Source organism: Mangifera indica, chromosome 4 (assembly GCF_011075055.1).
Source record: "Mangifera indica cultivar Alphonso chromosome 4, CATAS_Mindica_2.1, whole genome shotgun sequence".
Taxonomy (NCBI): Eukaryota; Viridiplantae; Streptophyta; class Magnoliopsida; order Sapindales; family Anacardiaceae; genus Mangifera; species Mangifera indica.
The window spans coordinates 16778621-16802603 of record NC_058140.1 but is presented as its reverse complement, the minus strand read 5'-3'; the positions used below and the strand labels follow the sequence as shown (position 1 = coordinate 16802603).

General features: G+C 34.5%; 5 protein-coding genes and 1 long non-coding RNA gene across 11 annotated transcripts; all 6 read right to left on the bottom strand.

Moving 5' to 3' along the window:
• Positions 1–654: 654 nt before the first annotated feature.
• On the bottom strand, positions 655–4348 carry LOC123213369 (1,4-dihydroxy-2-naphthoyl-CoA synthase, peroxisomal-like). 3 transcript variants are annotated; one of them, XM_044632794.1, is made up of 9 exons: positions 3866–4348; positions 3635–3757; positions 2426–2527; positions 2128–2166; positions 1823–1921; positions 1670–1717; positions 1359–1454; positions 1090–1212; positions 655–941 (listed from the first exon to the last, which is right to left on the bottom strand). In XM_044632794.1, the coding sequence occupies exons 1-9, from the start codon at positions 4121–4123 to the stop codon at positions 825–827; spliced, it is 1005 nt and encodes a 334-aa protein (XP_044488729.1). In that variant the 5' UTR covers positions 4124–4348; the 3' UTR covers positions 655–824. The 3 variants fall into 3 exon arrangements, with proteins under 3 accessions (XP_044488729.1, XP_044488730.1, XP_044488731.1); XM_044632795.1 differs by lacking the exon at positions 2426–2527; XM_044632796.1 differs by lacking the exons at positions 2128–2166; positions 2426–2527.
• A 1623-nt stretch (positions 4349–5971) lies between these two features.
• On the bottom strand, positions 5972–9603 carry LOC123213378 (polygalacturonase At1g48100-like). 2 transcript variants are annotated; one of them, XM_044632806.1, is made up of 7 exons: positions 9172–9603; positions 8605–8736; positions 8222–8449; positions 8086–8130; positions 7784–7991; positions 6921–7111; positions 5972–6610 (listed from the first exon to the last, which is right to left on the bottom strand). In XM_044632806.1, exons 1-7 carry the CDS (start codon positions 9541–9543, stop codon positions 6218–6220), a joined length of 1569 nt encoding a protein of 522 aa, XP_044488741.1. In that variant the 5' UTR covers positions 9544–9603; the 3' UTR covers positions 5972–6217. The 2 variants fall into 2 exon arrangements, with proteins under 2 accessions (XP_044488741.1, XP_044488742.1); XM_044632807.1 differs by lacking the exon at positions 9172–9603 and adding an exon at positions 8811–8928.
• Positions 9604–10235: 632 nt separating this feature from the next.
• Positions 10236–11427, bottom strand: LOC123212687. The gene is made up of 2 exons (XR_006501599.1): positions 11116–11427; positions 10236–10852 (listed from the first exon to the last, which is right to left on the bottom strand). It is a non-coding gene; the product is annotated as an uncharacterized LOC123212687 (long non-coding RNA).
• Positions 11428–12398: 971 nt separating this feature from the next.
• On the bottom strand, positions 12399–16126 carry LOC123212871 (probable polygalacturonase At1g80170). Its single transcript, XM_044632099.1, has 9 exons — positions 15425–16126; positions 15075–15203; positions 14741–14911; positions 14621–14641; positions 14317–14524; positions 13943–14024; positions 13689–13797; positions 13096–13212; positions 12399–12942 (listed from the first exon to the last, which is right to left on the bottom strand). The coding sequence occupies exons 1-9, from the start codon at positions 15662–15664 to the stop codon at positions 12604–12606; spliced, it is 1416 nt and encodes a 471-aa protein (XP_044488034.1). The 5' UTR covers positions 15665–16126; the 3' UTR covers positions 12399–12603.
• LOC123212870 (pentatricopeptide repeat-containing protein At1g74600, chloroplastic) lies at positions 15852–18866 on the bottom strand. 2 transcript variants are annotated; one of them, XM_044632098.1, is made up of 2 exons: positions 16542–18866; positions 16244–16438 (listed from the first exon to the last, which is right to left on the bottom strand). In XM_044632098.1, the coding sequence occupies exons 1-2, from the start codon at positions 18132–18134 to the stop codon at positions 16379–16381; spliced, it is 1653 nt and encodes a 550-aa protein (XP_044488033.1). In that variant the 5' UTR covers positions 18135–18866; the 3' UTR covers positions 16244–16378. The 2 variants fall into 2 exon arrangements, with proteins under 2 accessions (XP_044488032.1, XP_044488033.1); XM_044632097.1 differs by having other exon boundaries at positions 15852–18866.
• Positions 18867–19164: 298 nt separating this feature from the next.
• On the bottom strand, positions 19165–22816 carry LOC123212702 (pyrrolidone-carboxylate peptidase 1). 2 transcript variants are annotated; one of them, XM_044631835.1, is made up of 5 exons: positions 22659–22816; positions 21315–21648; positions 20482–20586; positions 20181–20228; positions 19165–19578 (listed from the first exon to the last, which is right to left on the bottom strand). In XM_044631835.1, the coding sequence occupies exons 2-5, from the start codon at positions 21561–21563 to the stop codon at positions 19339–19341; spliced, it is 642 nt and encodes a 213-aa protein (XP_044487770.1). In that variant the 5' UTR covers positions 21564–21648; positions 22659–22816; the 3' UTR covers positions 19165–19338. The 2 variants fall into 2 exon arrangements, with proteins under 2 accessions (XP_044487770.1, XP_044487771.1); XM_044631836.1 differs by having other exon boundaries at positions 21315–21644; positions 22659–22812.
• Between the last annotated feature and the right edge of the window lie 1167 nt (positions 22817–23983).

The following is a 23983-nucleotide window of genomic DNA, read 5'->3' as shown; positions in this document are numbered from 1 at the left end:
TTATATAATAATATATTATTATTCAGATACAAAATTTTTTATATATAATATTATTGATAAATTTATTATTTAAACTTATTCAAAAGGGGTTGATGCTCTAATTTAAGTTGGTCATCTACTATTTCATTTTAAACGGCATGCAATTGAAGTATGATCAATGATAAATTTCTCTATTAGTGAGGGAAAATAATTTTTTTAAAAATAATAATGTAAGTTATATTATTTTAATAATTTTTAAATATTTTATAGTATGGTGAAAATATCTTTTACATTTAACTTTTTTATATAAGATAAAAAAATATTATTTTTTAATTTTAAAGGTGAGCATTTGTTGTTTAGACATATTTCATGTGAGCTAAGGTGGAAAATAAATAGTCGTTTGCCTTAATTTTTTTTTATTTACTTTTGTAATTAAGCATTTGATTAGTAATATTGTAATGACTTTTTTTTAATAAAATTATATGTATTTATTTTGAAATATATATATATATATATAAAATATCATAATGTAATTAAATAATTTTAAATTGATGATAAAATATAATTTAATTATATAATGATATATTATAGGTGTATTTATTTATACATATAAAAGTGTATATATATAAAATAATATTATTTACCTTTTGTTATACTTAGAGATGAATTTTAGAATGGTACAGCCAACTGTGAGACTTTATTGACAAAACATTATTCCTAACAAGACTGTAATGTGCACTGCACGTTATTCAAGGTACTCAATTTTTTCTCCATTATTAGCCACAGGCGCGGCAGCCAAGTAAGTCTATGTCAATGATGAACTAAGAAGATAGAGTAACTCAAGATTAAGGTCGTCGAGGAAATTTTGAGAAATCTGGGGGCCTGCGATCCACATACGCTGTTTTTCCCTCATTTCCTTCCTCGGTGCCATAAAATAAGAGTGTGGCATCTCCTCCAAGTGCCTGCAATGCATTCGATATGAAAGCAATGTAAATGACTCTAGGTCTTGGGAAATAAAGGATGTCACTGCTTAATTTCTTCTTCCACATTTTGCAACCTCTTTGGATAAGGGATAAAATATCATTCAGGACATCAATGCGTTAAAGATACCTGGAGTCCAGTATGGCCATCATCAACTGCATTTAAAGCTGATTTGAGAACTCTAATAGCGGTTGGGCTATTCCTTAGGATCTCTCTGCACCATTTAATGGTTTCACTTTCTAAATTCTCAAGCTGGACAAACAAATGGAAAATTCATCCATCAAAGTGACTTTAACCACTGAATTGTAAAGTAAACGATCACCAATGGAAAAGAATAGGGATGCAAGGGAAGATAAGCATTATGTTGAGAACACAAATTGTATCACAAACGAACTCACAGGTACAACAGTGTTGACAAGTCCCATTTTCTCAGCTTCAGCAGCTGTGTATAATCTTGCTAAAAACCACATTTCACGTGCCTTTTTAGGTCCAACCTGTGAACCAAAAATAAAACCATGTCCAAACCAAGAAAAATGAGAACTTTCAAATATATTCTGCTCTAGAAATTTCACATATTGAAGTACACTGTTGACCGATCAACCACTTACAACACAAAGAAGAAATGACATTAGGATTTTCAGCATAATAGAATGTTACTTGATATGAGCACCAACACAATATCACAGATGCGCTTATCTCTAGGACTTACCAAGCGAGACATGATGGAACTTCCATAACCAGCATCAAAACTTCCCACCTGCCATATGCACAAAACCAATGTGATTGCAGTATCAACATTATTGAACTCAGTTAGCAGGACATCTCCTGCAAATCTTGCTATTTTTTTATAAGGTCTAAGCACCTTTGGACCAGTTTGGCCAAAAATAGCATTGTCTGCTGCAATGGTGAGATCACAAACCATGTGAAGCACATGGCCTCCTCCAACAGCATAACCTGCAACCTGGTTCAGGATTTTCATGATAACAAACAATTAGGAAATTGGTGATTTTCAAACAGATTCAAACCCATGGTAAAAGAACTGTGGACAAACATACATGCGTCCTGAAACCAAATAGAGCTCATTAGTGTCCAAGAACTCTTATTTACACATCTAATTACCACAGAGAATCTGTGAGATCATTTGTGTGGGGAATTTAGAAGGTATACCATTGCAATTACAGGTTTAGGAAGACGCCGAATTTGTACCTGCATCATGATCAAGGATGAAGTAACATAATATGATTAACTAAAATTGAAAAAAGAGAGGAAAAGAGATACATGGAATGCAGAGGCATCCTCATTCCCTAGACTAGAAGGTGATGAAGTGCTAACAATCGATAGAGGTAGCATTTAATTACACTAAAAGGAAAAATGATGCCTATTGGGATGGTGAAGTAGTTCAAGCAACCATCCACCAAATTTTGGTTGGGAGCGAGGTCAAGTTTTATAAGAGTAAATTTAATACCTGCAAATCCAAGACATTAAGACGACCAAAATTTTCATAATCAGCATAACCATCTGTGTTTCTCAAAGCCTGGTCACCACCACTAGAAAATGCCTTGGTTCCCTACAATAACATTTTTTTTTGAATAATTATGAATCAATATAGGCTTCCATAGAAACAGAAAACAATTATCTAGAAGGCTAAAAGACTATTTCCCATGCACGGTTTGATGCAAACTTAGCTTTTCACTCACCAACTATTGAAAATCCAAATACCCACATGTATATTAAATTTCACTTTTACTGTTAGAGGTAAGATCGTCATTTAGAAATTTTGTTTAAACTCATATTTTAGAATTATCCTAAAGTTTTAATTTTACCCTTTCTCTTTCCTTTAGTTTCCAGATTTGATCTTCGATGACCATTAGCTATTTTTGGCCGATGACTCTCTCCCTCCTAGCCACTCTCCCTACCTTATGAACGGTTTTTATCTCCGAAGAAGACAGCCGGAGTGGGAAGAGAGAGCGACCAGCAAGATGGGAGGGAGAGACTGACAACTAATGGCAGCGAATCATCATTGGAAAGAAGAAGACTGGGGTGCAATTGAAATTTTATAAAAATTTGGGGGCTGGCTATAATGGGAAAAAGATGAGAGTTTAAAATCCTAGACTTGGGGGGAGATCAATTTTTAAAGCTGAAAAATATGAGGTTGGGGGAAAAATAAACATTTAAAAATTTTAAGGGAATCTGAAAACATGAGTTTAAATAAAATTTTTAAATGACAATTTTATCCCTGAAAGTATCAGTAAAATTTAACAGAAGAGTAGGTATTTGGATTTTGAATAGTTAGCGGGTGGAAAATTGGGTTTGCATCAAATCTTGGGTGGAAAATAGTCATCTGGCCTATCTAGAAATATGAAACCGCTGTTCAGATGGTTGCGGTTTCATTGATACCTGGTATACATATCCGCAACTTCACTTGGAAAATGCAAAACATACAATCAATTCCTAAATTAGATTTTCCATTTGACAATGCAAGAGCCAAGAATTTCAAATCCTAACATGGGAAAAAAATGTACTTTTAATATATACAGAGAATAGAGCTTTGAACATTTACTAATTACTTTACAACTTTACAAAGAGTAGGCGAATATAAATGCAAATAGCCGGAAGCATAATTCAAATACAAGTTAGGCTTACAACAAGTGAATATATAAGCAATGAGCATTACCTGCCCAGTAAGAATAATGACTCCAATTGAACTATCATCTCTAGCATCGTTAAATGCCCAAATAAGCTCTTTAATTGTCTGTGGCCGAAAAGCATTTCTTCTCTCTGGCCTATTAATCGTAATCTTATAAACACCAAAAAAAAAAAAAAAACAGTAATTAATAAACTGTTTTAAGTTAATTACAACACACTTACTGCTCATAAGTCCCCAAAAACTTATCTACGACCTTACCTTGGCAATGCCTTCACCAACAGCTTTCTTATAGATAATGTCAGTGAATTTCTTGCCGGACTCATCGCATTCATTTCTCCAAACGACTTTATGTGTCGGAACTTCACCATGTATCCGGTGATAACTATCATTCATTGACGCATCATTCAACACAATATACTGGCAATCAGAACTTGAAATAACTGGAACAAGATGGTTGGCAACAGTGGCCGCTCTCCTTCTCATTGAATTCAGCTCCTTCTCCGAAACTTGTGCCATAGGATTTGAAAGGTGAGAAAAATTAAACTAGGATAGTTGGGTGAAAGCTTAATTTATTTCCTTGAATGCTTTTGAAAATGATAGAGAGGGCTTGCAGTATTGAATTTGATTACTGAAGTCGAAGATGTTTCATGTTTATTTTATTTTTCATTGTTTCTGAGTTTCCAGCCACAAGGATAAGATAAGGGGAAGCAGAGATCTGTGTCTGCGTCCCAAAATGGACTGAAATAGGACTAATTTAAATCTACGTTAATTACCAACCACTGACAGGTCCATGCTGAGTTACTATTAAAATAACCCTCAGTTTCAAATTTTGGTCGAGTAACCATCCCTAAACAGATGCCGTTTACTATTTCTGTTATGACCAGGGATATATTTGTACTTTCAATCACTACCCAATAAAAAAAAAAACAATTAAAAACCCTAAAAAGCAAAAGAAAAAGTAAACCCAGAATTTTCAGCGCGTCGTTGTCACTGCCCAGGCTTCTAAATTATTACATGTACCAGGCTTACAAAAAATTCCCATATTCCAATTGGTTATACGAAAGAAAATAATAAACAAAGAAGAAAATCAAGTAAAATACTCAATATTAAGAAATTGATCTCAGCAGCTGCCACCCTCCTTTGAGTCCTCTCGCAGAGAATGGCGATAGGACTTTGGCCGTCCACAATACTCAACATTCTCACCCCTCGCTAATTTGAAAGACAATAGAGCTTATGGAATCGTGAAAGGTCAGGCAATGTTGAGTAAAAATAATATAATAAATATTAATTTAAATATTAATGATAATATATCATATAATTTATAATTTTAAATTAAAAATAAAAAAATATTTAATAATATAATAAATATGATCATTAATATTTATTATAGGTATATATATCTTTACTCAAAACCAAATATATTTTAATGAGATTTCTAATTTTGAGTGTGGATAAGGTTGAGCTAAACGTATAAGTCGAGATGAGCTCTAGTGTAACGATAGTACAATTTGTGAACTTTTAAACTTATAGTTTAAATTGAGTAAAATATAAACAAACCTTTAAAAATTTTAAATTTTATATTAACACTTTAAAATTTTTATTTATTTAATTTAAATATAAAAATAATTGATAAATATATAAATGATGAGATTTAGTAATAATTTTAAAATATAAGAATTAAAAATAATTTTTAAGTTGAATTTAAATCAATCAAACTTATTTTGAATTCTATCTAAAATTAATTAAGTTGAATTCAAACTAATCATTAATCAACTCAGTTTCATTGCTAACTCTATCTTTGCATAAGAGTAACTAGACTAAGCGAAAGAAGAGAGGAATAATAAGAAGCTTAAAAAAAAAAAGAAATTTAAAAGAAATCCGAAGTCAACTCCTAAGGTTAGAGAGTAAGATAGTATGAAAGTCACTTCACATTTTATTATATGACGAAAGTTGTAACAGAAGTTACAAAACTTAATCGAAGGTTGATATTTTGGAAATTTTTGAAACATCAAGGTAACAAAAATCGGTTATGTTTTATTCAATGTCTTAAACACATTAAACTATATAATTTAGTAATAAAATAATTGAATAAAATTAATACAATACATTGTAATCTTGTATTGATAGAAGGGAGATGTAATTCAACTGTTTTTGTGTTAAGACTAATGGAGTTAGCTAACATGATTTTATAATTATTTTTGTCTTTTAAACTAGTGTGATAATTATGTTGTACCTCAAGAAAGTAATAAAAATTAATTTTATAATTGTTAAATTAAATATGTATTGAAAAATCTAAGGAACAGGAGAAAGAAATAAAAGAGAGGAAGAGAAGGAGAGTGAAAGGAAAATATAAGAGAGGAGACATTTAAAATGTGAAATACTAGAGTAATAAAGCAACTGTAAATTATATATCTTACTAGCACCTTATATATAGTGTAGCCTCGCTCACACTTTGAAGACCAATTTAAACCAAGTGAAAAAGAAGAAATTCTATAAACTAAACTGCCTAAATATACTCCCTTTATCTAATTAACTGAAGGTGTGAGAGGGGCAGCAATCATGCCTACCGCACAAATTAGTACACCATAGTTGATTACTCTTGGTCTATGTTCAGCATACATCGTGATCTGACTGAGGCCGGTTGCTCGATGGCTTGCCAATCTGTAAACAGGCGACTGGGGGGACAATAGGGGTGGTTAATAATCCAAAAGTCTGCCAGCAGAAGGGATCATACATGTGGTACTTTTCTTGCTGTGGTTTTAGCTGTATGAAAGATAGAGTAACATCAATACATGGTAGGCTGTCACTGCAGGCAAAATGAACAGGTTTTACTGTGTATGTCCCTTTGATTCTTTCGTAAGTGATTCCTGATAGAGACACAGCAGATGTTTGGTTCTTGCATATGCTTTTGTCACAGTAGAATTGATCGATAATAATTGGAAGTTGGACCTCGGAGACTTGTATGTTTGAGAAAAGTACCCCTTGCACAGAGCCTGATCCACCCTGCAAATGTGAAATTCCAACTTCTAAGAGAAAATACAATAAATAGCTTGAAAGTGTTGTAAAAATGTCAGAATTCATGTCTATATTTACTTTCATGTTAATTTAACTCTCAATCCAGTCAACAAGGCATTACTCGCTAGTTAATCACCCCTAATCCTATGTTCATCTAAACCATCACTCTGAGTCTCAGTTCCATTATTTTAAACATTCGGAGTTCCTTGTTAGCTTGCCATTAAGGATTTGCTTTATGAGATGCTTACAACTAGAAGAATTTTCTTATGGAACCTGAGATTGCAAGTTGTGTCAATACCTGCCATGTCTTGATTCTGGCACCATACATTGTGTTGTGCATGATAACATCTCGAACGGTGATGTTTGAGACACAAGCTTTGGTGTTATCTTTCCCCAGACTTCCAATGCTGATTCCATGTCCTGGACCACAATTCACATTGTGCACATACACATTTGAGCATCCGGTTTGGATAGATACACAGTCATCTCCTGCAAAAACCAGAACATTTAACAAGCTTATTTTAGCCTAAACACAACATATGGATCTTTCTCTATTAAAATGTGATGTGAATTCAAGATTGGAATCACATCGTGCTATCTATATCATACTAACTGGCTTTAGTTGACTTTGAGCTAATTCTCTATCCTGCTTGCTGTATGTATGCCAGAATTAAGCTTCCAATTTTACACATGCAATACATTGAAAGGCATTAGGATTTCACTTAAGCAGAACTGGACAAGACAAGAAGATAGAGACAGAAGATCATGTCACAGATGAAGACAAAAGCAAACTTGGAAGGAATACAACAACATGACGCTGAAAAGCTCATCCCAAATTGGTCCATCCCTTGACAGTCTTGCAATATATGACAGGCAACCAATAACTAGTGGCTGAATGTTTTTTTCTTTTTTTTTTCCCCTGAATTTTGTAGATAGCCTTTGCCACGGGGATAAAATTACCAATGGTCTTGAATTTTAAGGATCCTAAACTAAGGTCTAACAATTATGCAACACTATTTTGTATATTGAAAATTTCTCATCCCAAAGAAACAAAAATAAACTCAATTTTGACTTCGAGGTCAAGTTCAAGCTGCAGCCCGCAATTTTAAAGTTGAGTGTGTGATGGAAAAGCAATGTTATTAAATTTGTGTAAAAAATTACCACAAGCAAGACTGCTGCTATGAATTAGCACATATTTGGAGTTCTGGAGGTGGATTCCATCGGTGTTGGGACTGTCTCCTGGAGATGAAATGCTAACATCATGCACCACAACTCCCATGCAGTTATCAAACTTGAGGTGGCATTGTGGGCTGTTTTGAATCGTTATGCCAGTCACAGTTGCATTGAAACTCCCGTAGAACCTCAGTGCCTATTACAAGACAAAACCAAACAACAAATCATCTTCAATAGCTGCATGGTCAACAAATTCAGCAAAAATTTCAGTGTTACTAAGTGGTCCTTACAGTTGGCTTTATGCTTGGCATTTTCCCAAACAGTTCACTTCTTATCTACCACACAATTTCAATGAGAAATGAAGATTAGTTGCTGGACATATTGCATATTAAATTTAAAAAAATTATGGCTGGAGTTAATTGTTACCGGCATCGGCGGCCTCTCATTTACAGTACTGTTTAATGGGATAATGAGTTTGGTTTCATCATCGATTGGATCATCATAAGGCGAGCCCTGCCACCAGACAGAGCCTCTTCCATCGATTACGCCCTTTCCTTGAATCGTAATCCCACTCAGCTTTGAAAATTCAATCCACCATAATAGACCTTTCCCCCAATCTTTGTAGCTTGTGGGAGCAATGATCTTCCCATCCAGCTGACCAAAATTAATCAAACAGAATCTCTTTAATGATTTTTGGGTAAATTAGTCACTGAAAGTTCTGAAAAATTATATACTAATCGACACCCACATCCACAACAGAGAAGCAGATTTCATTGTAATAAATTCCCGGAGAAAATTCTGCAAATTACCTGAAATAAAATGTTACGCTGACAGTAGGGACCGGAGAATGAAATAGGTCCCACAAGAAATACAAATTGCGCCGGAACATTAACTGTTGATGCTTCAACTTTACACGCAGCTGCCCAAGCAGCTTCAAACGCCTGCATCACATCACGTGATATACAATGAAAAAGTTAAATTTGAATACGAAAATTAATTTCATTCATAGAATTACAGTTGGTGCCTTCACTGGCTGAAAACCATATTCAATTATGGTTGGTGCTGTGGATAAAATACTCTGCATTAAAGAGAATCAAATTTTATCAGGAGAGGAGGGACCACTGTTGTATTGTGTGCTGAGTTGCCTTTTCACTCATACTTAGTTATTTACTTTTACAATAAAACTATTTATGTGTTATTAAATTTTTTAATTAAGAATAAAGTAAGATAATTAAAATAAAAATTATTAACATATGTCAAATTTAGTTATTGTTGACCATATTATATTATGCATTAAACTTAATGAATTTCAAAATGAAAAATAAGAAATGTTTGGAGCTCTGCATTTTGAATTTTTAATTACAAAATGTTTGTACCTTGGTGTCGTCAGTAATTCCATCACCCTTAGCGCCAAAATCTATCACGTCAAACACTACAGAATGGCTGCCGCCGTAGCCTTTCTGCGGCGGACTTGGCGGCGGAATATCATGTCCTGGCTTAGTAACTACCGGAGGTGAAGGTACCGGAGATTTATGAGACGGCTGTTTTGGTTTTGGTTTGTAATTGTGGCTACCGTGACTAGAATGATGAGTTGTTCTTCCTCTGTTTTCGGACAAAGAAGCTGCAAAGCTTCGACTCTTCCTCCAATGCCTGCCTCTTCTGGCATTGCAGCTCTCAAAACTTGAACACCATAAAAGAATCACAATAAGGATCACAAATGCGAGCCCTCTGCGACTGAATCCTCTCATTTTTTTAATGCAGAAAGAGAGGCTTTCAAAATTCAGTTGGGCAAAATATACTTATATAGGCAGAGGGGGCAAAAGAATAAACAGTTGTAATCAGAAATTGCTTTTGATAATGCTATGCATTTATGTTTCATTCTAGTTGTGATTACTTTAGGTCTGATCACAGGGCCCATCTTTTGCCACATGTCACAATGTTGCTGCATGTAAAGCTTTTCCTTTATTACAGTTATATTGGTTGTTATTGTGTCGTTTGCTTTCTTGGAGATCTCTGTGGCCTTCTTCTCAATTGGTTCAATATTTTAATATAAATTCAGAAAATAATGTAAAAGGCAAAAAGGCACACGTGAGTGGGTCTACATGGTGTCAATGGCACTGATTATAACAGCTCCTTATGATCACATGCAAACCTTCACGGGCTCCGTTTTTGTGCTTTGTCTTCATAATCCACAAACGATGGCTAACCTTTCTCATCTTAAATCAAATTTGCTCTGCAGGAGAATAACATATGTCGATGGTCCCTTTTCTATGTATAGATTTTCTCTGCTTTTTGGTGAAATTTTGATCAGTTTTGATGAATTTAATCTAAATTTTCACTATTGAATTTGAAACCTGACTCTTCTGATACGTAAAAAAATCTGCATTTGAAGTCACACGGACAAGAGAGATTTACTGTAGAGTCATATGCATGTATAAAATATGTTGTCAGACAGAAACTGCTGAAAAACCACTATACGCCCACAGTTTTCGATCATCTAAAGTTATTTTATTAGACTAATAAAACAAGTACAAGCAACCGTACAATTTGTATCTGAGATTTTCAGAAATACAAGATTATGATCAGATAAAATGGATTTGATGTGGCCACCCCAGGATCCAATGAAATGGTTCATTATTGTTATTATTATTTTGAATGAAATAATGGTTTGAAACAAAACAAGAACAAATGAAGTAAATATAATCATCTCTGAGTGAAAATGATTGAAAACCAGTTGAGATGAGAATATTTTACATCAGAGTTGTTCTGTTTGTTTACTGAGAATCTGTAGAATATTAGATGTGAGGTACGTGGCTCTCCTTGAGAAAATTTGTCTCCACCACATTTACAGAGATGGCATTCATGGCCAGTATCACCCACCAAATAAATTAATATAATGTTTATCTGAGAGTCTTTGACCTCTTCCCTCAAGTCTCTTTCTTCTTTAAAGATTTGCCTTTGTCCATCTTCCAAGCATCTCTTTCTAGTTCATGTGCTATGTTGCAGCAGGTAGTTAGGCATATTCTTTGTTCAATCTCTGTCGTAGTTATCTACCAGCTGCTATATATGTATGTATATGTATATATTATACAGTAAGATAAGACAATAATCTTCCTAATAATGAATTCCCAGCTAGAGTTTTCTGGGTTAATTTAAGCAAATGATAAGAAAATTATGAAATAAGTTAATCTCCCATACCTGAGGAGATTATAAACAAAGGCCACATACGTATAAAAAATGAAAAGGAAAATAAGAATCACAAACATTAATTTAGGTTTTTTTTTTATGTTACTTTTGGAAAGGATGAAGATGAGTAGGACCTTCTTGTAGCCGTCTTTTAGTGGATACAAGCAAGCTCGTGAACTTTGAGTTCTTCATCTCGTGAACCCCATGCGTTAGAGTTGGAGAGATGATTATTAGGGTTTCTCTGCTCCATTATTAATTTAGGTGAATCATTTGCCAACCAACCCGGGCATCAATCTTCATGCTGTATTTTGACTTATTAAAAATCTGCAGTCTCCATAAGAAAAGACCGTCATTCAAAGTTCATTCTGGATAGAATAAATAAAGGATGCAAATTTAGATCTGATTCTCGACATACAATCACTTTAGCTTTAACAATAATTATTTCAGAAAAGAGCAAGTTCACATATTATAACCCAAAAGTTAGCAAAATTGAAGAAATTTTACATATTCCAAAAAGAAACTTTAAATTTGAATTTTTAATACGTTATAAATTTTTGACTTATTTAATATAGTGATTGTATTTTCATCAATATATTGTAAGTTTATCTGTCCAATTAATATAGGCCGGATTTGAATTACAGGAAAAAAAAAAAACAGTAATTATTATTATTGCTGGTTATAGTTAGCCAGTTAGTTGTTGTGCATGTGAATCCATCAGTGAGTTTTCTTCATTTTTATTCCTACTTTGAGAAAGGCAGAACTGCTTTTGTCGCCACTACTTTTGTTTCTAGCTACTATAACAAACGCCCCTAATTCATGGCCTACTGTTAACAAAATAAAGCCACCATATCTCAAGCTTACCAGTGTCACGGATCATTGATTTCAAACCCTGAGATTCGCTTCATTATTTTTTCATGATTTAAAAAGTAGGGGACACCAATGCAACATCTCTCTTCTTTCCACCATTATTGATAGCAAATGGTTTTTAAAGGCAGAATTGTCCCATCATGTACCTCAATTTCTGCCTTAATAAATACAAAATTATATCAAACTTGTGTTTAATTTGGAAGGTGTGTGATATATGAAATTTATTTTTGCTAGTTGGAATGTTCTTTCCTTATAAGTTTATGGGACCCTAATATAATGCACAACTCCACAGTGAATATGAGAATTTATTTGTATTTAATGATGTATGGTACAAAATATTATATAGATGAATCAGGAAAGGGGATTCTACTTCAATTTTTTCTTGATTATTATGTTGTTTTGTTCTTGGATTATGTTAATTATGAATGGACTACCACGGCTTGGCAGGCTCCATTTCCACCCAGTTGATGATTTGTTTTGTTAGCCACTGTTACACAGATAAAAAGACTACAATGCTTGCACATTCATTAACAAGTAAAACAGTATAATATAAAGTATTAATTCATTGTTTTCTTTAATATATAACTGCATCTTATAACCGCCTTTTGTTTTCTGTGTATGGTACATAGCATCCATGACTTTCCATAAAAATGTTTACTTGGTCACCTCAAGCCTCATCAACCTACACTAGTATTATCTACCCAGATTAATATTCTCTTACTTAATTATTTCAGTGGCTATAGGAATAGAAGCTCTCAGAGCTCAGTGTGAGTACCGTCTGTCATGACTTCTGCTAGCTTGGCATAATTGTCCTGGGAACTAATGTTGTCCATTATGGATTCTGCTAGCTCAGCATCTTTGTTGTCCTGGGAACTTAGGCAGTCTGCCGAAGGATGCACAATGCCATACCCAAAACCTTGGGCAGAATTGCAGTAGGTCTCAACTGTTCCATCCTTTTTCTCTAAGTTGACATTGCTCAAGACTATGCTGCTGCAGGGGACAGTGTCACTACACGCGAATTTCATTGCGTTTGAGGTCTTTGTAGTTCCAGTAATGTTCCGGTACATGATCTCACTTATTTTCACAGCTGATGTCTGTCAAATAACAAAAGAACAAGAGTGCACAATTTTCAGGATTCTGACTGGATGGCTAAGATGGTTATCACAAGTTTGCCAAGTTGAGACTCCATGTTTCAATTAGCAGTCCAGTGGCTTTTAGAGAAGATAAAAGGGAAACTGGAGAAGTACCTGGTTCTGACAGGCTGTTGGCGAATCACAGTAGAACTGATCGATAATTATGGGATTTGCTACATCTTCCATCCTGACATTTTCAAAACGTACCCCACGAACATAACCAGAGCCTCCCTGGAGCACAGAGCCATAAAGAAAGTTATTTATGCCAGTTTCAAAGAGAAAATTAGCTTAATTGCAGTTAAGATGGGTAGCAGATTTTTTACATGTAACCCTATGAAATGTGTTCTATCTATAGCTATTGAATTCCAACACAAAATAAGCACATTTAGCGACAAAAGGGCTCTTTTGCATCTTTGAGGGAAAATAATAAGCAATGACTTTTTGCAATAAAATTTTAAAATAGAAAAAAAAAAAAAAAAACCCCTACAGTTGAACTTGAAACAACATTCAAACACCATCATTACCACTCAGAAGAGTTATTAAGCACTTAAGTGGACATGATGTAGAAAATAGTCTCTTTTTATGTTTAGAAAGATGAAGTCCCATTTAATCTTTTTCTATAATCTCTTCCAAAGTAGGTAATTTTATAATGTCCTAATATATGATACTGACATTGTAATATGCCCATTGTGATAGAAAAATATCACCTGCCAAGTCTTAATCCTGAGGCCATTTGCAGTGTCCCTAAGGAATGCTGTATCCAAGACCACTTTTGTGACTATGCCTATTGAGTTGTCCTTCCCAAGACTTCCGATACTATGAAGCAGAATTTCACAGAAAAATTTAAAAAAGAAAAAATAGAGGTAAATTTTGAGTTTCAGTGTTCTATGCTGTAGGGACAGAATACTGATCAAATTCTGCCTGGGTATCTTTACAGAATGGAATATCAAACTACACATACCTGATTCCATGTCCAGGTCCACAATAAATTCTCTTCATTTTGATAGCAGAGCTACCATTGACAATTGAAATGCAATCATCACCTGAATGTAACACAAAGAATCACCATAAAAGACCTACCTGTCAGAATGCTTCAGCATTATACCAATTGGAAGACTTTGGTACACCTTATATTTACAAAGATTTGTTATATATTTGAGAATTATGTGCAAGAATTGTATAGAAGGCACCATTTCAGCTATCCTTTGTACATTTTTCCAAACATGATGCATTCTTTTGGCCCTGTTGATGACTAACACCAGTAAAGCCTAACCATCATTGGGCTTCTATATCCATTTCAGTTATCATTATTTGCAAATTGAAGAGTGATCTAACCTGTTCCAATCTTGCAGTCTTGAAGTATTACATTAGTAGAACCAGTGATATGGATTCCATCAGTGTTTGGACTGTCTCCAGGAGCTGAGACCAGTACTTCAGATATTCTCACAGATTGAGATCGGGAAATGACAAAATTCATCTGTTGGCTGTTCTGAATGGTAAGGCCATTTACCCTTACAGCTGAGCTTGAATCTATTGTCAATGCCTGCAGCAAACTCTTATATTAAGTCTCACTCACCATATATGATCTGGTAGTTTTAGTTTTAAAGAAAAACTAAAACAATGAAGGAGAGATCCTTACTGTTGGTGCCACTCTGCAAGGCTGTAAACAAGGAAGAAGGGACAACACATGTTAAACTTTTATCTTTTGGTTGAAGAACAGCAGACTGGAACATATATAGAGTAAATGCAGAACAATTACATTTGACTTGTTCTTTTTGCAGGACGCAGCCCACCATTTACTGCCTGAGCCATCAATGACTCCACCCCCTTGGAAAAGGACCCCTTTCAGCTTTGAGAAAACAAGCCAGAGTTGTGGGAGATTTGGATCCCAGTTTTTAGGTTCATCTGGGGCAACTATAGTTCCATCAATCTGTATAGCAAAAATAATAACATAGCAGTAATAATGCTGATGATATACAACAATCATAGATAAGCATATTGTTATTGAATGATCATGTTGATGAAAATTTGTGCAGCAGATAATATGTTAAATAAACATTTACATGCTTGACTTGATAGATATTGAAAAAAACCTGAATGATCAATCTGTCAGCACATGGCCCCTGGAATCTTGTTGCATTAACTAAATAACGGCATCCTGAAGGAACCAAGAAAACTGAGTGTGGTGTGGAGCAGGCTGTGTTCCATGCATTTCTGAAGGCCTGATGATAACAAATAACATTGAAGAAGATAAAATGCCAACTTAAAATAAAAGAATGAGCATAGGTGCACATTGTAGTTGATGATGAAAAAGAAGAAAACAATGCTGATAACAGAAGCTATTGAATTAGGACCACTGTTTTTGTTAGACACCTATGTTTAGAATAAATCAACCTTTATATTCATGTTTTTTAAGAATAAATTTAAAAACACAAGCATGCACCTGGGTGTCATCAGCCACTCCATCTCCAACAGCACCAAAGCTATCCACATTTACAAGCACCTTGCTACCACGGGTACTTATCATATATGGCATATCAAAAAGTTCCACTTCATCATCTTCTTCAATGTCCAGGTTCTCAAGCTCTCCAAGCATGACGATATTGTCAAGTACGATGTTTCCTGCAGCTGCATGCGCAGCTATTAGCAAACCAAAAATGGAAACCAAGAAGAATTTATCCATGTTTTCTTTTTCTGTTCTGGTTGTTCCGCAAGATTTGGTTGATATGTACAAATCTAATGGAGAAATTGGGTTTTAATTTATAAGTGCACATTAGTTTGAAAATTAAGGGATTTGTGGGCATGGCTTAGCTTACAAGTAGATGAAGGTGCTACAAATTCTACATGCCCACACTTAAAGTGCAAGGGACTTTTTTTTTTTTTTAATTTCTTTGCTTTACTCTTCAACCAGTGCAGGAGAAGCAAACTTCACAAACATGGCTCAGCTTGTTCCTGGCCTTCATTTAAATGATTAAAACTTCTTCTATTTGAACAGGCAGTCTTTTGAGATGGAAGATGAGGCGATCAGTGTTTGTTATCAATGTGGATACCATTTCCTGTCAGTTCATATTGCCAGCTAATTTTTGAGGTAGCACTCCATATACAAGTCTTGGCCTACAGAGTTAGCAATTAATTTCTTTGATGGTATGTATGGAGCACTAATGGAAATCATTTGCTTCGATTAAACTATGACCGATGTCCTGTGTCACTTTTCTTGTCAGAGCAACCTCTCTAATTTGCATTGACAATTCAAATTCCCCAATTTCAGAATAAAAGTTTGATACTTGTAGATAAACTGCAAAATCTTCCGGCTCAAGATCCATCAAGTTTTTTGCTACTCTTCTACCGACAGTTTCATTGCCGTGAACCCTACAACTACGCAGCAAAGAAGTCCACATCACACAATCACCCTTTCCTGTTGTTTGCTGCAGCAACTCTTCAGCTTCATCCAGAAGACCTGCACGGCCCAACAGATCTATCATGCATGAATAATGTTGCCGTTCGGGTTTGATGCCATAAACAGAACTCATTGAGTTAAACAACATTCGTCCCTCTTTTACCATTCCTGAATGATTGCATCCGGAAAGCACACACAAAAATGTCACTCCATCAGGAACCAGCCCCTTGTGGATCATTGCTTCCAGCATGCCAAGGCATTCTCTTCCCATTCCATTCCGAGCATATCCATTAATAATTGAAGTGAAACAGAAAACATTGGGTGTGATATTTTTGTCAAAAATTTGGCGAGAAAGTCCAACTTGACCGCATCTTGAATATGCATCTATTAGAGAACATGACACAGCAGTTTCAGATTCAAAACCCGTCTTTATTGCAAAACAGTGCAGCAATCTACAGCTACTCATGTTTGCCCAAGCAGAAAATGATAGGGCTTTGAGTGTTGTGGACAAACTAACCTCATCAAGTCCAATTCCTTCAACCACCATCAAACCAAAAAGCTCAATTGCATCCACAATGATCCCACAGTGTAAAAAAGAAGTCATTAATGAATTACAACATTCCAAAGTTCGCTCAGGAACAGCCTCAAAGACAGCCACTGAATTCTCAATGTCATAGCACTTCCCATACATATCAATCAGAGCAGATTGAGTGTGGATGCTCCCACGATCAAAACCCATTTTCAAAATATAACAATGAATCTGTTTCCCAAAATCAATATTCCCAGTCCCACTAGCTAATTTCAAGAACACAATGAATGAACATATCGATGGTCTCTGCCCCCAAAATTGCATCCTAGAAAACAATTCAAGAGCATCAAATACTAAACCATGATCAGCAAGAACTGAAACAATTGAATTCCATGAAATAATGTCATCCACCGAAATAGCCTCAAATGATTTTCTTGCATCGGCCAAACTCCCACAAGCAGAATAAAAATCTACCAAAGAATTGGCAACAAAAATACGCGCATCCACCCACCCATTCTTAATCATATCACAATGCAGTTGCTTTCCTTCACTAAGAAACCTCTTATTACTAAGCCCACGGATCACATAACAATAACTAAGCTCACTTGGCTTGACACCATAAAATTTCATTTCACCATATAATCTTAACAACTCAACTGACCGACTCGCTTCACAAAACCCTCGTAACATCAAATTCCATGTTGCTAAGTTTCTCTTAGGCAATTCATCAAACAATCTCAAAGCTTTAACATCCGATTCCATACGCATATAGAGACTGATAAGTGCACTGCCAATATATAAATTCAATTCAAATCCGAGTGAAACCACCCTACAATGAAACTGCATTCCTTCCTCGAGGAACCCAAAGTTACTACAAATACTTATAACAGAAGAATATGTGGACGCACTTTCTTTGATTCCATGTGAGACCATTTCATTGTAAAGATAGATAGCCTGTTTCGGGTGGCCATATTTACCGTGCCCCGATATAAGCAAGTTGTAAGTAACAACATCACGAATAGGCATTTCATCGAACCGTTTCTGGGCAGAGCTCAACCGACCAGATTTAATTAAGTTATCAATTTCTCGGTTTTTGCAGTATGTATACAATTGAGGATCGGACTCACAGTATGAATCTAATACCAAACAAGAGGTTGCTGGGGAAACAATAGTTTTGCCCTTTGGTGTTAAGGATGTTATAGAGCGCAGTAATTTAGTGCTTAGCATTGGCTTTGAGATGGGTTCTGCAGATTATTAACAATGGATATCACCAGCTTTCAGAGTTTAAAAAGAATTATATTTTTATTCTTCATTCGTCCGAACCAAAGATTGTTTCGTCTCAGCCAAAAGAGACAAGGAAATTGTGGCAATGGTGGCTCTGGCAGATATACTTCCTTCCATTCAATTGACAGTTCTCCTCATTTGCATTTTTCTCCTCTTTCAAATGACAGTTAACTCACCTTTAAAAATTTCCACAAAAATGGTGGAACTGAAACTTCTTTTTCCTCTTTTTATGTCAACGACACAGAAAAGTAGTAGCAGCAATGATTCTTCAATCTTTTGCTTCAAGGCAACAACAGGAGGAACCGGCCTTGCAGAGATTATTGAATCTGAGGGTCCACAATGATAACATAATTCAACTCCTGAATGGTATTGGTACCGACTCCCAACTATTCTCTCGATCTTGCGTGCAGAGAACACGTTGCGTTAAATCTCACGAAGACTTGCCACTGTGACACAGTCCCACAGAAGGGTTATTAACTTAAATTGACATGGTTTCAGGGGCTATACAAAACGCAAAACTTTTTATCATGCAGGACGAATTTCGATTTGCTGTTAGTTCAAGATTTTTCCATACTGATTTCATTTCTGGTCAATTTGCAGTGAGAAAGAAGGAAAATTAGACTAAATTTCTTTCCTTTCCCTCCAAATTTCTCTTCTTTGTTTCTTCCAAAATTCATTTTTTGCGACAGTTGGAGAAAGAACGGATTGATTTTTGTTTTTATGGCCTAAATTGGATTTAAATAAAAAGTATTTCTGTTAAATCACAATCTTTTAGTCATGAAAGTTTAATCCTTCAAGAATTAATTATTTTTAATACCCCTCAAAATATGATTATTTTTTAATAACCACTCACAAAAGAATCTCCTCCACTTGATTCTGTTTTTCAAATAGAGAGAAACCAATGGTCAAAATTCTGGCAGTTCCATCCTTCCAATGTTCCATAAAGAAAGAACAAGAAAAACAGCAAGAAAAATAACAAAACAGGCTAAATTGCGATGACAGCAGATCAATCAATTCCTTACAAAGCAAGCAGCAGTGCAGAGGTCTTAAATATTTATTTTATGATCTTATTGACAAGGTTAATATAATAGCAGTACCATATGACTGGCATGCGTGGACATTCAATTAATCATACAGATCAACATTATTAACATGTTGATGCAATAGCCTCCAGAAGAGAAGCTGCAAATTGCATTTGAGTTTCTTCATCAATTCTTGAGAAGAGAGGAACATGGACAAATAGAGATTTGTGGCCATTCTGCTCAGCAAACCGAAGAGAGTGATAGTAGACATAATTGCATACAAAACGACCTGCATCATTTGATATTGCGACATCATAGCCTTTCTTCTTCAAGAACTTCAAGATTGACCAAGTGGAGCAGGTAGTCTTCAAAAACCAAAGATGAAAAAGTTAAACATTGGGCAAAAGATATACATGACAGTGACTATTTTACTGTGTAGGATAAACTTGCAAGATTTATAAAGACAAATTATTTCTGCTATCCCACAGACAAAGTCAACTACTGTTTAGCTTTCATACTATTTGAGTCATAACTCATTAGATTAAATCCAGCCAGCTACTGCAGCCACTCATTAGATTAAATCCCTCTCTATTCTTTAGTTACTTAACTCTGAGAAAAATAAGTTACACATACCGTAATAAATGGCGTCTTCTATCATTGTGCTTCTCTTGATTCAGAATTTTAAACAATTGCATAAAGGTAACAGTAAAAGATAAAGACAATTCTAAACCCTCTATCTAATTATTTGTTAAAATACTGAAAAAAAAAAAAATAACTAGGAAAGGTACCTGGGAGAGCAATAGTAATAAAGTGAATTTGCTGAATTATAGAATAATCCAACAAAAATTATAAGAAAATACTCCAATTAATATATTTTGGCAATATCTATTTTCTAATGTCTCACAAGAAAAGTTGCTGTTGGGGATATGTATACATGTTTAAGGGCGAAGGGTGTTGCTTAAGTTACCTCTCTCGTCCGGGAGATACCTCCATCTTCAGGAACTATTGGAACTAGCTGGAAAACAGCCAAAACAAGATCAGTATAATAGATTTTAAGGAAGTTTACTCAGCAAGACCCAGGAGTGTATTTCTCTGTTTTAAAATGAAGGGTTTTCACATATTTTGAATTTGCAGATATAAATTAACCAAAAAGACTTTATGTTATAGATTTGCAAGGGTACTAAATCATAACTGCAACTTTAAAAGAGAGACCTTGCAAAAGGTTTGAAAAGGAAAGCTCTTTAAATGAAATGAAGATACAAATTTACCTTAGGTTGCCATCCTAGTTCATCTGGACAACAGAAACTGGCTTCATTTACTGCCTGCTGCTCAATGGCAAACTTTGAAGCCCCACTATTCACCCCAAAGTGAAGCTGAAGAACAATAAAATTGAATCTTTTAGATCACCAATGCTTTAACTTTAAAAAACTACACACTGTCGGCAGCATCCCCTCTTATATTATCAATTTCCTCTGTTCAAAGCCTAACTAAACCTCCATTTCTAATCAACTATTGAAGGGTAAATGGTAAGAGAAGTCTAAGTAATGGTTACAATTTTCATCTCATGCCTACAAGTTCAGTTACTTTAATGTCAAATCTCACACACACATGTAGCTAGCATAGCAAACATGAAATAGACAGACAACTTGTAACAGTTCAAGATCAAACACAATGGAAATATAGAACAAAATTGAAAAGTAAAAAATTCGAAGAAATATTCTTGGTAAAATAATCAAAGTATGCATGAAAAAAGACAAATGAACTTTTTAAAAGTCCAACAGTTTTTTATGTGCAACTCAATTTAAAATTTTCAGGTCTGCCTCATATCTAATGTATCGGTGGAGGCATCCTGAGAACTCTCATGAATATTTACTACTATTATTATTATTATTGGAGCTGCTGAGTTAAAACTGCCACAACTTGGCCTCATTGAATTATTGTACCCCAGTTCATAGGCCCCAGGAGTCCAGGACAGAAGTTCTTACGAAACTGTTTAATTCTGCAAAGTAAATTTCCGCAAGTTTCTTTCATCATATCAACTACACATAGCAAAATATTAGCGACTGTTAAAATTATTTCAAGTTGCATAAAGAAAGCTAACCCATAAGACTTGTTCATTGTGAGTTGAGATCCCTGATTCAAAGATCTTGTAAAGCACTGGAAGTGCACCTTTTCCAGCAACCTCAAGAATAGTGCAACTCCCTAAAGTAATGCCAGTAGGCAATCCTCTTTTTTCAACAAAGCCCTTTAGGTTATTAACTAAGATCTCTGTTGGATTTTCAGCAACTCCTTGAAACTTCTTAAATCCAGTGACATGAATGGTCACAGCATTCGGTGCTTCAGATCCCATCACCTCACTCCGGATTAGTATACAGTTACCAATTTTTGATGGATGTTGTCAGCAAATCCTGTCACTGGACCAATCCCCAGCCTTTCTAAAACAACAAAAACAAGCAAGAAGGCACCATGATCAGATTTCTTATACAACACATAATAATCCAATATGAAGTTAAATTTTCTTTGGCCACAATTTGCCTAACAAGATCGCTGAATATATAACTTCCAATACAGTCCTAACCTACTAAATTTCCAATGAGGATTGCCCATAATGGCCCAAGGTCCACTTCTTAGTACACGTCTATGCCCCCTTCCCCCCCTCTCCCAAAAAAAAACCATAAAAATGGATTTCTTATATACAGTAACTAGGAAGAGTGCTTGAAAACCTCAGGTTAAAACAGAGGAGTGACTTCAACCCTTTTTACTCTTTCCATTAAAAAGAAAATCACTATTCGTACCAGTCACTCTCATATTATAAGGGAAAGGAATTCAATGCTCTAATATGCATTCAAATGGAGCTTAAATTCATTAAATTTCTTCGTTCTAGTTCCTTTTGTTCTGTTTGACATGTAAAAAGAGGCCAACATCTTGGACTAATGGAACATCAGGAAATCCAGTTTTACAAAGAATTAGGCATCCTATACTAAACTTACCATGTCCTCATTACAAAAAAACAACAAATTCCACTCAACCAATTGCATAAACATAAAAAATAGCCATATCATGAAAGAATTCCCTCACAAATGCCACTTTGAATTCTCAAAACAGCAAACATATTTGCAATGAAAGTTATGAATATTTCAGAGCAATAACAACTTACCCACCACTTCACCTAGTAGTAATTCAGAATCATGTTTTCTTTTTAACATCAACCATTTACTACACCCTAAAAATTAATATCTATCACAATTAAAAAAAATCCACAAAAGTAAAATAAACAAGATATATACAACAGCTTGGAAACATAACATCAAACAATTGAAGGAAAAACAAAAGGATTATCAACTGAACTGAAGTTAGTTCAGCATCATTTAAACATAATATCTTGATTCGGAAATTAACCTTCAATTGAAAGCAATAAGAAGTTATTTTTGAAGATAATTATTACCTGGATATCCAATCCGGCGACAAGTCGTCTGCGTTAGATTCTTTTGTTCTCTTCTCTCGTATTGGATTTTACAAAATGCCCTTGGGCGGATGGCTTAAGGCCTTAAACGAAACCTAACACTGTTTTTGTCAGAACTCGAGGATTAAAAAAAGGATGATTTCTGCCGCCAAAAGGCCGAGCTGGCGGTGAGGTTTGTCGTTTAATGAACTGCCAGTACAGTGGCTCATGAAAAAACGTGGCGTTTACTCATTGGTCAAAGAATTTGAAAGTCAATAAATGCTTCCATGCTACGAAACTTTTGTTTTTGTTAACACAGGTGTAGGTCCAATGATCTAGTTGGATCAGAATACCCTTCAAAATATTTTTTTTTAATTGAGAATTTAAATAAATAATAATTATAAATTACAAATAAAATTATATTAATTTATATGAAGATTGGTTTATAAATTAATAATAATTATTAATATATATGATTTCATTTCTTAATGAAATATTTAAATCATTTTCGTAATGTATTATTTGAAAATATAAACTTTAAATTTAAAAATTGTAAGTTTAAAAATTTAAAATAAATCTCAAAATTAAAATTTATACGATCAAAAACTTTAAGATATAAAAAAAAATTAATCAGAATGATAAACATATTTTGCCCCCGAAATAGAAAATATCACTCTGCTCTCAATCTCTACCTTTTGAAATTATGTGGTGGGAAACTTTTAAAAACAACAGTCACCGCAAGCTCACTTTTCCATTTTGGGGGCAAAGAATGATTCTGTGTGGTCACTTTTAAAAATCGACCACACTTTGCATATTCATATGTGAGAGGACACACTTTTCCCCCAGCACATACCGGAAGCTCACTGTTTGGAAACTCATTTTTTGTCCCCCAACCTTGTAAATTTGTCAGCTGCCAAGGTTTGAAAATTTCACATCACCTCCCCAAGGTGACGCCAATTTACACAATATGAGATTTCACCGCTCAAACTTTATTTTTCAATTCTGATTTCATCATAAATTAACTCTATTATATGTATTTTAACACAAAAATCTATGAAAATTAATCTAAAAAACTAATGAATCAAATCATTTTATCAAATTATTCAATTCAAAACCCTAACCAAAAAATTATATCCAATTACTTAAATCTTTATACTAAAATATATAAAACATAATAAAATTACTTTATTAACCTTTTGAATCAAATCATTTTACCAAACCTTTTAATTTGAAACCCTAACAAAGAAATTATATCCAATTACTTAAATCTTTATATTAAAATGCATAAAACATAATAAAAATTTATTTATTAACCTTTTGAACCATTT